The sequence below is a fragment of the Lipotes vexillifer genome, unplaced genomic scaffold, assembly GCF_000442215.2.
Source record: "Lipotes vexillifer unplaced genomic scaffold, Lipotes_vexillifer_v1.1 scaffold1602, whole genome shotgun sequence".
NCBI lineage: Eukaryota > Metazoa > Chordata > Mammalia > Artiodactyla > Lipotidae > Lipotes > Lipotes vexillifer.
In genome coordinates this window covers 509,419-522,622 of record NW_006796449.1, presented here as the reverse complement: position 1 = coordinate 522,622, position 13,204 = coordinate 509,419, and the positions used below count along the sequence as shown (strand labels likewise).

Below are 13,204 nucleotides of genomic sequence, written 5' to 3'. Positions count from 1 at the left end.
ATAATGTTAAAGGGTTGAATTGGGTGGGGAAAGAGGTTACCTAATCATAAGTGTGCTCTTTCAGAGAAACCAATGACACTGCTAGCAAGTGAAAGAGCTCTGTTTAGAATTCTGGTCGTGTGATACCTTTGATTTATAGGTAGAAGAGGGTTTAGAAATCATTGTGTCAAATATTCTCCATTCTATAGCAATAAGCCATAGCAAAAGATGTCACTATCAAACGTTAAGTCATCTAGTTATGGTATTAGAGATGACATTTGTGTCCTTCCACACTGAGACCCCTGTTCTACCAACTATTATATAGCGATTCCTTAATCTATTGATGAACTATTCCTGAGTTCATTGCCTTAAGCATCATTTCCTGACCTTCACACTCACAGATAGGAACATTGAATTAATAACAAAACGATTGTGTTATTGAACTGATGATGGAAAGCTTTCTTGACTTTGTACAAGGAAATGTAGAAGATGGGTGTGGGTAGATAAGTTTGCCTCACATGATAAAATTGTGATTCAGTAATGCAATTATAAAAAATAGGTACACGATTATTTATAAGTAGAATTTAAGGCATAGTATTTCATCACTCTAAGTACCACTTATTTCTCCTTGTTTATAAGTTATGGCTAGGTTTGAAAGCAAGATGTATTCAAATCTTATCATTAGAGCTGGGTGGTTTTATAGCTACCAATATGAACATGACATATTTGTGTATCTGCTGCAGTTTACAAAGTATTTTAAAATGAAATGAAAACAAATTGTGAGTTGATATAGTTTATATTTATAGACTACTTCTGCATACATTATTTTGAGCTGTCTGATAATCTGATGAAAGTGGGCAAATAGGTTCTTTTACAAATAAGAAAACTGAGAGTCGATGGCATTATCTGAATTTCTCACAGCCTCACTGCTAATAAACATTAGATCTTTGTTTTGAATTCTGGCAGCCATGACTCCTCATGTAGTATGTTTCCCCCTGTATTGCATACCTTCCTCTACATGAAAATGGATTATTTTAGAGATATGAGAATTAGTGGTATGGTCAGTTTTCAAAAAAAAAACCAATGTCTAAACATTCCTTTGCACTATGTAGTTATTCTGTTTATTGAAGTTAATGTGTTTCACAAATGTGATCCCATTTTTTTTCATACTGCCCCCTACAGGGAAAAAGGTATGTCTCTTTCACTGAAAGAAAGTGAGACCTTATAAACCTCATTGTGCCAAAATCATAGTATAAATAAGTTATCTCCTAGCTTTCAGTGATCCACTGTGGTACTGTCAAGTACTCACTTGATCATGATCTTCTCTTTTTAAAAGTGTGACAAGATAGACTGGGCAAATATAAGAATCCGTGTTTTATAGATGATACAACAAAATAAAAAGACAATTAATGATGCACCTTAGTTCAGATTGGATAGCAGAGCCAGGGAACACCCAACTTGTAGATCTATGAAGCTGATTCAAAAATACTACGAAACTACCCTCATATCTTTTACAAACATAAAGCATTTTCTGAACTTATTTCAAACTCCACTAACAAAGCACAATATACATCCATATTTTAAAACAATATTAATTAGTGCAGGAAAAGAATGACTGAATCTATTCTTCTCTAAGTATTTTAAATTTGATGCATATTTATGTGTAATATTATTTTTAATATACTTGATATAAACATTTTTTATAGCATACATTCATAAATTTTAAAATTATTTCCAAATATATATATGATGCTTAGAAATATTTTGAGCATTTTGCTAGAATTTAAGCTCTACAAAGTCTAGCTTTCTTGACTGTTTAGTTCATTAAGGATGATGAACAGAGCCATGTTCTGGGTATATGATTAATAATTTTTTTTAACACATGAAATAATGATTTCCACAAAATAAATATATTCAGCCCTCTTCATTATTTATATATTAACTCAAATGCTATCTGATACATAACCAGCATTTTTAACTAAAAAGTATCTATAACACACTACATTTTATCTGTAATATTCTATTTAGTTTTGGTTGAGGATATGCATTGTTCTATATCACCCACAATAGATCCCACACCAGGTATGGGGATATTCCACCATTACTTGAAATTAGGTGACCCATAAAGTGCTCATATACTAACGTATGTTAAAGGAAAAACACAATTCCTGGAAGTCCATTTTCGTAAACAAGGCTTGACATAAAAAGTCTTTACAATTAATGTGCAGTGTGAATCTCCTAAAGTACAATGTAAATCCTTTTGGGGAATATTTCTAGACTTTTATCTGAAGATTTTAGTCTCTACAAACCATGGTGACTTAGATTAAACACAGTGCAAATATAGCTGATACTAAGAAAGTTATTAATGTAGATTTTATACATAAAACCTGGACCTTTTTAAGTTTAATATTTTACAGTTAATGGAAATATTTTCTGAGAATCAGTAGGACATTCCTGTTAAGTTTAATTCAAGGGGGTATTTTCGTCTTTGTAAGTTTATCCTTGGAATTAGACTGAAGCTTTCATTCAGGCTCAGCTTTGAAGAGAACTTATTTTCATCCACATATTCAGTAATTGGTAAAAATGAAAACTAAATTTTCCTGCATTATGTTCAGGGAACAAATTATTTTATCCAAGTTGGGAAATTCTGTAAAAAATTTTTTTTGCTTAAAAATGCCTCTCTTAGGGCTTCCCTAGTGGCGCAGTGGTTGAGAGTCCGCCTGCCAATGCAGGGGACACGGGTGCATGCCCCGGTCCAGGAAGATCCCACATGCCGCGGAGCGGCTGGGCCCGTGAGTCATGGCCGCTGAGCCTGCGCGTCCGGAGCCTGTGCTCCGCGACGGGAGAGGCCACAGCAGTGAGAAGCCTATGTACCAAAAAAAAAAAAAAAAAAAAATGCCTCTATTACATTCAGAAAGTTAAATGATTGTCACCTCTTTTATCTGTCCTATGAGCTGTGTTAAAAATTTGAAAGAATTCGTTTTGAGTGGTTCACCTTTTTACCATTTGACAGCATTAGGAAGATTCGATTTTAACATGATTTTTCTTACCTCAAAGCAGGAACAAGAGACAAGTTATACAATTCTCAGGGCAAGAGGCACAAATGTTACCATCAGTAGCCTCAAGCCTGATACTACGTATGTATTCCAAATCCGAGCCCGGACCGCAGCTGGATTTGGGACCAACAGTCGCAAGTTTGAGTTCGAAACTAGCCCAGACTGTACGTACTTTTTCAATATAGTGTATGGGGGAAAGGGCTGTTGCAAAGGTGTCTGATAATTCATTCTCACTCTAAGTTTTAGCTAAATGTGATACATTGAAAGTATATTGCTTGGGGGACATTTAACAATTTTGCATAGCATTGGGTCTGTTTACTTGTGTTTGTGTAAGTGTACATCTGTGTGTGTGTGTGTGTGTGTGTGTGTGTGTGTGTTTTTCTCTTTTACAAATCGAACATATTCTAATGCCTGGAATGCTTCTGATCTTCTATTGGTCATAAATTCCTTTGAGGATCATTATTTAATATGGTAACATTTTAACTTCCAGTACCTGTTAATTCAGATATTTCAGGTTCATTGTATGGTTCGATGAACTACAAAAAAAGAAACGTGATGATCCATGAGGAACTTAATATTGTTTTAATCCTTAACACATTTAATCTTGTATTACTTGGAGGTTAAGGATTTTCTAAACCTGATTCATCACCTCATTCACATTCACAAGAAATTTGGTTGGTCCTGTGTGTCTGACACTAAATTTATCTAAAATTGGCAAACATTTTCCCAGTAACATTCTGATTTTCTTTAAATGCATTCACTTCCTATTAGAAAAACCCTCTGCTAAAATATGTTTCAAAAGGGAAAATCATGGCTATGATATTAATATAAAATGAACACAAATTAAAGATTTTATTTAACTTATTAATTAATGAAGAGACTAGTAAGAGAGTAAACTGATTTAAAGAGAAATTTGAAGAACAGATACATATACACATATACATACATATTTGTATATGTTGTTCTGTTTGTGTGTATGAGTGTGTAGACAATCAGGAATACTTAAACAAATTGGTTAATCTGTCCAAAACTGGTTAGTATACTCTAAGACAATAAATATAATGATTGGGGTCATCTTTTCTAATGCACATAAAACAGTCATATCTCTAGTGAATATATCATTCTAGTTGTAATGAGAAAAATCATATATATAACTATTCATTGTCTACAACTAACTTCATAGTTGCAAAACAGGCCAAGAAGACAATCAAAGATGAACACCCTTTAGAAACATGTTATCCAGGGAGAGTCTGACAATGCCTAGCATTCTACTGAAAGGACACACAGTAATCTCTTTTGACAGTTCCAATTTGCCATTTCTCCCTGGCATCTATATTTCCTATTTTCTAAATATTTTATTCATGGTATAAAGTCACATTGTTATTGGTATGGTAATATTTTATGCCCAAATTTCATCCCTCATAGAAACATTCAAGATTAACAAAAATTATAAAAGTTGTTTAAGTTAATATGATAAAGTAAATATTTTATGGCACACTTTTTGTCAAACAATTAGAAATGCTGTTTACAATAACAAGCTCTACCTTCTACAGGGTATAAGAATCTAATGGTAGAAATTATTATCTCACAGCTGAAACATGACAACCTTGGATCAAAAATATACAAAACTATATCCAATATCCTGTGATAACCCATAATGGAAAAGAATATGACAGAATTTGAAAAATAATCTATATATGTATAACTGAGTCACTTTGCTGTACAACAGAAATTAATACATTGTAAATCAAGTATACTTCAATACAATTTAATGTATATTATATAGATATAATATATACAAAAAAATTCCAGAAAGTTCCAGAAAGCACAGCTTTAGTTTGTGGCAATCCAGCAACTATTTACATAGCATTAAGTTGTATTAGGTGTTGTAAGTAATCTAGAGATGGTTTAAATTATAGGGCAGGATGTGCTTAGGTTATATGCAAATACTACACCACTTTATGTAAGGGACTTGAGCATCCTCAGATTTTGGTATCTGTAGGGGGTCCTAGAACCATTCCCCCTTGGATATCGAAGGGGATTCAAGTCTCAGATGTGGAGACTGTACTTTAAGACCTCTCCTAATCCTCCTGTGATGGAATGAATATGGAGAAATCACTCTTTGAGGACATTAGAAACAAAGTGCTGCAAAATACCATGGAAATCCATGTGAACAAGGTTTAAAAGAAATTTAAAATTTTAGATGACACAATAACAAAATACAATTGCAATTTAACATTTGTATTTCTAAATCTTTTTGTAAACTTTAAGTGACGCAAAGAAAGTTCTTTGTTTTGAAATGATTATAGATTGAATTTTTTCAGACTTTTAAATAGTTATTGGAATTAACAACAAAACCTAGATTTGCTGTAGCAAGAGAGACCACAAATCACAGAAATATAAAAATCAAATGTTTATTATATCATGTGGTAGAAATTAGGCATATTGGGGGGCAAGAGGGCAGAACACCATTAGATAAATATGTACTATATTGATGCATATTTTGGAATATCAGTCTAACTTCTCTTGTTCTTAATTAGCACTTAACCCTATCTGATATATAAATTTGCAACAACAACAAATTCTAAAATTTTAATGTGATTCCAGATTTACCAGAGATATAGTTGTGGTAGTGTTATGCATGATCATCTAATGAGGCTTCAGTGTCTGAGGTTTAAGAAATAGCCTATTTAAAAACTTAAGGGTCTTAGGACTTTTGCAAATAAGTTTTATATTTGCTATATTTCCATTGATTGATAGAGCAGATGAAAAGAGCATAGCAAGAAAGGGAACTTTTTTAATATCCTTCCTCTCCTTTTATAAAAATCTTTGAGTTGTGCAGTTTGATTTTTTTTTTTTTAAATCAGTTTACTCTTACTGCTTTACCATAGAATTCTTCCAGACTTTAAATATAAGTAAATATAGGTTTAAAAATTACCTTTTGTCTTAAGGGGAAAAAAGACAAAAACTCTCCATTTTTATAAATCAAAATGATATATTCATACAAACTCTAAGGATTTAAGAGTCTTATTTGTTATAGATTGATATTTAAAAGATATTAAAAAAAGGCTCATGTTTGGATATCTTTAACAGCTTGCTGCTTATTCTAGTTTTTATTATTTTTTAATTATAAAGTTTTATTCATAACACATATAAATGTTTCTTAGTAGAACATAGTGTATTTCTACCTGGAATTTAATTAGTGTTTTTTGATATTGTTTACGGTAACAATATAGAGGCACAGTGGATTATATATTTTCCTAAGTGCTTTAAAGTTTCTTACTATTTATGTGTCAGTGCTTTACATTTATTATCATCATTTTACAGAAGAGGAAACTGAGGCATAGAGAGGTTAAGTAAGATTTCTAAAGTTATACAATTGGTAAATGATCGATCTGATTTTAGAACCCATGTATTTTTGTGACAGTATGAAAAGCATTTTCGTAAACATTTCATTTGATCCTGTTCTGTAAGCTATTAAGATACTATGATTTCCTTTTATCCATGGTCTAGGACACAGAGTTTTATATGTCTTTTCTGAGATTGCATAGCTAGTAAGTGGAGTCAGTGAGCCTCCAGATTTTGGAGTACTGATCCAGTGCTGCTATTGCATATTAAAAAAAAAAAAAAAAAAAAGTCATGCTAAAAGCCCCACAGAAAGCATAGCGTGTATATGAGTAAAAGGACTTTCCTAGAACAAAGGTGACATCCACCAAAGCAAGAAGTCCCAGACTTTAAGAAACAGTGTGACATGTTTGGGAAAACAGGCAGTCCATCTGTCTGGAAAGCCTCAGTGGGCAGAAACAATCCAGAGTGTGTACTTTGTGCCTGAGAAAGGCAGGCACAATGTAGGAGTTAGAGAAAGAACCCTAGAGGGAGCTGCCATGTATTGGGATGACCTTGACAAGCCCCTTCAACTTTCACTGCCTCAGCTTCCCTGTCTGGAAATTGGGAAAGATCATCGTGCATGACTCAATAGGGTTTTTATGTTGATTAAATTAATTGTTGTTTGTAAAGTGCTTAAAATATTATCTGATATAATAGTATAGTAAGCACTCGGTGTGTGTGTGTGTGTGTGTGTGTGTGTGTGTGTGTCTGTGTGTGTGTCTGTGTGTCTGTGTTTGTTTTGTGTTTAAATAAATCGTACATAATTTGAACATCCAAGGAATTTCCAGAGCAAAAATATGTGGGATAAAGCTGATATTTGGAAATGGAGGATTCTACTGGATATTACTATTCAAGAAGATTAGCCCAGGGACAATTTAGTCAGCACTCCTAAATGTGTCATACTGCCTTTTTGTTGTTTTTAATGAATGGGTATGCAGCAACTTTAATCTCTTGGACCCTATTTTTAGGGGACATTAAGAAAGCCTGACAAAGGTAGAATGGAATCATTATATAGAGAACTTTATATACCAAGATTAGATATTCATATGTAATTTTGTGGGATATGGAGTACTTTTGCCAATTCTTTTTTTTTTTTTTTTTTTTTTTTTTTTTTTTCCTGTGTTTAATAGGTGTCATTTGCGGAGCACAGGCTCCGGACGCGCAGGCCCAGCGGCCATGGCTCACGGGCCCAGCCGCTCCGCGGCATGTGGGATCCTCCCGAAACGGGGCACGAACCCGCGTCCCCTGCACCGGCAGGCGGACTCCCAAGCACTGCGCCACCAGGGAAGCCCAACTTTTGCCAATTCTTTACCAGGAAAATGAAATAATAAAAATATATAACATGGGCTTCCCTGGTGGCGCAGTGGTTGAGAATCTGCCTGCCAATGCAGACGACACAGGTTCGAGCCCTGGTCTGGGAAGATCCCACATGCCATGGAGCAACTGGGCCCGTGAGCCACAATTACTGAGCCTGCGCGTCTGGAGCCTGTGCTCCACAACAACAGAGGCCGCGATAGTGAGAGGCCTGCACACCGCGATGAAGAGTGACCCCCACTTGCCACAACTAGAGAAAGCCCATGCACAGAAATGAAGGCCCAACACAGCCATAAATAAATAAATAAATACATTGTGTATTATTAAAAAAAAAATAAATATATATATATAACATTTATTAAACCCTTATTGTATGTGTAGCACTGTTCTAAGTGTTTAACTTGTATTAACTCCTTTAATCCTCACAAGAATCATATTATTATGTCACACAGCAGATTGGTACAAAGCCAGTCATTCTGGTTCACGAGAACGAGCTCCTTGCCAGTCTGCTTTAGGCAGAGAGAGTGGACAGCATGTGTAGGGTGGACAAAAATGGGAAGAGACCAGAGCCAGGGGGAGCAGTGTGCTTGTGGGAAAACATATTCAAACTGAATTCCTGACATAATAGGTATCAGTTTTTGCCAGTATGCCACATAAAATTATTAGACAACTGTATAACACACAATTAATACTATTCATTCAAATGTTTGCCAATTCAGTAGCCAAAAATGATCTGATTTGGTTATGTGCTTTTAGATAGTCTCTGGGGCTCATAGATATCTAGAGCTAGAGGAAATTGTAGAGAGGTCTAGTTTAATCCTATCTTTGACAAGAAAAGAAATAGAGAATTCTTTTTTCTATCATGTTTCCTCTACCAGTTTCACTGACATTTATTCTACAAACTGGCTAAAATTTACCAGCGAATTCAGAACTTGCTGCTCTTTATAAGTTGCTACAGTATGCAAAGTGAAAAGCATGAGATAAAATGATTATTATATGTTCATGGAGCATTATTGAATTACAAGGTTAAGTTATTTTACAAATGATTCACAGATCTATAGCCAGTGGATAGGAATGTATCAGTCCATGTCTTCTGTGAAGCAGATATTAAGGTGGAATTGTGTGAGCTTCAGGGAGTGTGGGGATACAGATAAAAGGTAAAAGGGGAAGAACAGAAATGGCCAAGCAGAGCCTGAGACTGAGATGTAGGTCAGCCATCTATGAAGACAGAGAGAAGGCAAAGGGTTGAGGAGGGGGACCCTCAGAGAGCAGTGCAGCTCTGAGGGTCTCACCAAACCAACAGGGAGCCTCAGCATGAAGATTGCCCTTACAGGACCCCTGCATTGGGCAGAAATGGCCTGGCTGCAGTCCCCTTGCCACGTTTTGTAATTGAGGAGAGCGTGGCTGCGGTGGATCCTGAAGGTGCAGCAGCTGCAAGCTGTCTGCCCACTGCAGGCTTGGCAGTAGGGATATCCTAGCAGGCACTCCCACGACTGCCACGGTGGCATAAACAATAGTTTTCTGGTAGTAAAGAATAAAGTGCTTGCAACAGTTTATATTATGAGTATACCATCCTGCCACACTCTGAGTTCTTTTTTTCAGATGCTTAGAAAACTTTTAACATCCTATCTGCTATGTTTCTTTATTTATATCATTTATTCCCTAAACTGCAGTATTTTAGAGAAAAACTTCCAACCTTAGATTTTCATCAGGTTCAAGATGTGATATTGGCTTCTGGAGAGCTGATAGTATAACTAAACCTTCTCTTTTGAGCTTTTTGATACAGCACTGATTCATTTGTTTAGTCAGCATTTACTACAAAAACAATAAATATTAAAGTATGAGTGCATGAGAGGGAATGTTCCAGGAACTGCGTTTATTTTAGAGAGTGTAGAGATTAGAATGCTTATGGATTTTGTTAGCAGATGAGCCTGGGGATTTAGGCAGAGAACAGATCCTAAATGGTTTTACATGCATTTTATCCAGAAAGTGATGGAGAGCCCTGCATGAGAATGACATAATCAAACTCATGGCTTAGAAGAAATACTGTGGTGGCCAGGTAGAAGATAGGAAAGGCCTGCAAGTAGAGATCCGTTGGGAATTTCTTATTGTAATCCAGGAGAGAAGTGAAGACAGAAACTAAAATATTTAAAAGAATTTGGTGATTAACTGGATATAGAAAAATCAGGAGAGGGAGAGGACAAGGTGACTTTATATTTATGGTCTACATCTTTGCTACTCAAAATGTTGTAGTCTGGAATCAGCAGCATCAGCATCACTGGGGGCTCATAAGATATGCACAATCTCAGTCCCCACTCCAGACTGACTGAATCAGAAACTGCTTTTTCCAAAAGGTCCTCAAATGATTTATGTGAACATTAAAGTTAGAGAATCATTGGTTTAGGGCAAGGGTCAGTAAACATTTTCTGTAAGGGACTAGAGAATAAATATTTTAGGCTTTGTGTACATACAGTCTCTGTTGCTCCTACCTAACTTGGCTAACTGTAGCATAAAGGGAGCCATAGACAATGTACAAATAAATGAATGTGACTGTGTTCCAATGTAATTTTATTTATAGGCACAAAAATTTGAATTTTATATAATTTTCATATATCACAGAATCTTCTTTTGACTTTTTGCAACCATTAAAAAAATGTAAATTCTTCTAAGCTTCTGAGCTATACAAAAACTGATTGCAGGCCAGATTTGGCTCCTGGACAATTTTTGCCAATACCTCATGTTGGTGAGTGAATGAGTGATGGGCCATCTACAAAGGTAGGAAATACAGGGACAGGAACAATTTGTTGGTAACATGTGTTGAGGTCCATAGGACAGGTATTATACCACCTTTTAAATAAATACAGATACTGGAGACTAAACAAGCTAATGAGAACGCTTTTATAGTTTCATTCTGGGAAATCTTACCTATTCCCTATATTTCTCTGATAATTACTGTTTATTTGATGAGTTTCTTGCCAATGAGTATAGAGAAAACCAGTCCAGCATATTATATGCAGTAGATGCCCAAATAGTTTTGATTGATGTCAATGAAAGCAGAGTATTTAATCTTATTAATCAGAAATTTCAAGTAAAATTATACAAAATGTCTATTTTTTACAGTCAGTGAAGAATTCTTTTTACATTGTATCAGACAGCAAGCCATATTTTAGGTAAAAGCAAAATAAATAGCACTTAATTTATCAACATTTTCACATAGATGTTAGTTATGATGTGTTAATGCCTGGTCGTTTCTTATTTTTTCTCTCCAACCTCACAGCTTTCTCCATTTCTGGGGAAAATAGCCAAGTGGTAATGATTGCCATTTCAGCGGCAGTAGCAATTATTCTCCTCGCAGTTGTCACCTACGTTTTGATTGGGAGGTGAGTTCACAGTCTGTTTTATGACTTACTTTCATTATTGCGTTGCTTGCTCCCCTCAATTGCCACTAAAATCTGAAAAGTGTGGTCAATAAAATATTTTAACAATAAGAATGTCTCCACTTGTATTGTAGATATTTCTTTTTTTCCTCCCTTTCTTTTGATTCTCTGTCTTTAGTTTCGAGTTTCTTTTTTTCATTAAATTCTTGCCCCAGTCTCCAACACCCACCACTTCTTTTGACCTCACTCTTGGTTTTTACTTTCTTTTTTCAATTATCCCTTTTCTCATCAAATACACCCCAGATTTCCCTGACACTTTCTCACCCAGAACACTGGTAACACTGCACAGCACTAATCACTAACAATGGAAACTTTACCCTTCATTCATTCTAACAGCAGTTGTTTTAAAAAAAAATTACTATAAACACTTTCTAGGGCCATTATAAAAACTGAACTGAAGGGGTCTGCACAGTGGGGAAGCATCTCTCCATATCTCCTCATTAGGCAGCTCTCCAGGGTCCCCAGAGAAAGAGGCTTTCTCTAGAGGATTTAGAAAATATGAAGTCATTAAACTTTCACTAAAGCATTTAATTGTTTGTGCAAAATGCTTTATTTTTTGTGCTTTGCACATTCTGAACATACATAATTGTTTTAAGTATATTTTCTTTCTGTGTTCTCTTCCTTTGATTTACCTCTAGGTTTTGTGGCTATAACAAGTCAAAACATGGTGCGGATGAAAAAAGACTTCATTTTGGGAATGGACATTGTAAGTTTCTAAACTCTTTGCTGACGTTTTGGCTTTACCATTTCAGCTTTAGCAGTTGTTGATTTGTAATTGGATAACTTCCCCCCTGACAAAGAGAATTCAAAAGTAGTTTTATGGGAAAATTGAGCAAGTCAAATTTATTTTAAACAGAGAAGGGAATCCACAGCTCTGCATTAAGTAATTTTTACATGGCTGCATTTCAGCATACTTAAGCTAACGTGAAGGGTAACTGGTGGTTTATATTCAAATAATGCACATGATGGGGAGTAGATACTATAGTCCGCTCAGCGTGGCTGAAAGGCAAAGCATATCTTCAATTTCCTTATTACTAACTATTTGCTAAAATCTAAATAGGAGCCTTTTCCCTTTCCTAACTGCCAAGTAAATATAAACAACCTCTGTTTATGTGAAACGGCTTACTCCACTTTGTCAACCAACCAGGGGAGAGCCTTTAGAATAAACTTGTTTATTTTGGAGTTACATGATATCCAACTGGTAGGAAAGCCAGGGCTTTTGCCCCTTATTTTAATACCAATCAATTTAGTCTCTTTTTAATATTTCTCTGAAAGAAGTACTCTTTTAAGAAACAAAGTGTTTATATCTAATAAAAAGACTTTTTTTTTTTTTTTCTGGTGAAACAAATCATTCCAGGTGTTTTGCTTTTCCAAACTATGGCTGGGTTATTGTGGCAATTACTAATCATCAGCCTTAAAGGGAACTGCATGTTCTCATGGAAACTGGTACCGAGACCATACTCATGCCTATATGCTCTCAAATAATCTCAATGTATCTAATATAGTCTTGTAAGCATTAGTTTCTTTGGCTTTCACTTTTGCTTTCTGAAAATAACTTTCAGTTCAACATACTTTGTATCAGTAATTGGCTTTCCATCTAAAAGTTGTAGCTTTACAGTAAAAACTTAATGACCTGTTGCTACCATGTAGGAGGAATATAGTAGATTGAAAAAAAAAAAAGTTTTCCAAAATGTAAATTGAAGTAGGATGGACAGAATGGCAGAGTTTGCAGAGAGCAGTTTGTTTCGTCCATCTCATTGAAGTCATTGTAGAATAATTCACAAAAAAGCCCAAGTGTCACCTTCCTAATATCAATTTCTCATTCCAGATTAGTTAGGTTACCAACTCAAAAGTCTTAAAAGAGTGCAGGAACAAATCACAGGATATTTATCTAGCTTTTTCTTCACAATCCCACAAAACACTGAGTCACATTCACCATGCATAAATTAGTCAGAGTAGTTGCATTCCTGTGGATTAAGTTGTTCTTAATCTGAGTTGGACGATCGATGTAAATATTGTCTTTAGGGAAAG

General features: G+C 35.2%; 1 protein-coding gene across 2 annotated transcripts in view; it reads left to right on the top strand.

The window, feature by feature from the left end:
• The window catches only part of EPHA3 (EPH receptor A3), a 372,025-nt gene that overhangs the window by 291,207 nt on the left and 67,614 nt on the right, over positions 1 to 13,204 (top strand). The window contains exons 7-9 of one of the 2 annotated variants that reach the window (XM_007468624.1): positions 3,037 to 3,199; positions 11,014 to 11,116; positions 11,812 to 11,879. In XM_007468624.1, coding sequence (XP_007468686.1) covers positions 3,037 to 3,199; positions 11,014 to 11,116; positions 11,812 to 11,879 — 334 coding nt within the window. The remainder of the gene's footprint in view (positions 1 to 3,036; positions 3,200 to 11,013; positions 11,117 to 11,811; positions 11,880 to 13,204) is intronic. The other variant, XM_007468625.1, reaches the window with a different exon arrangement.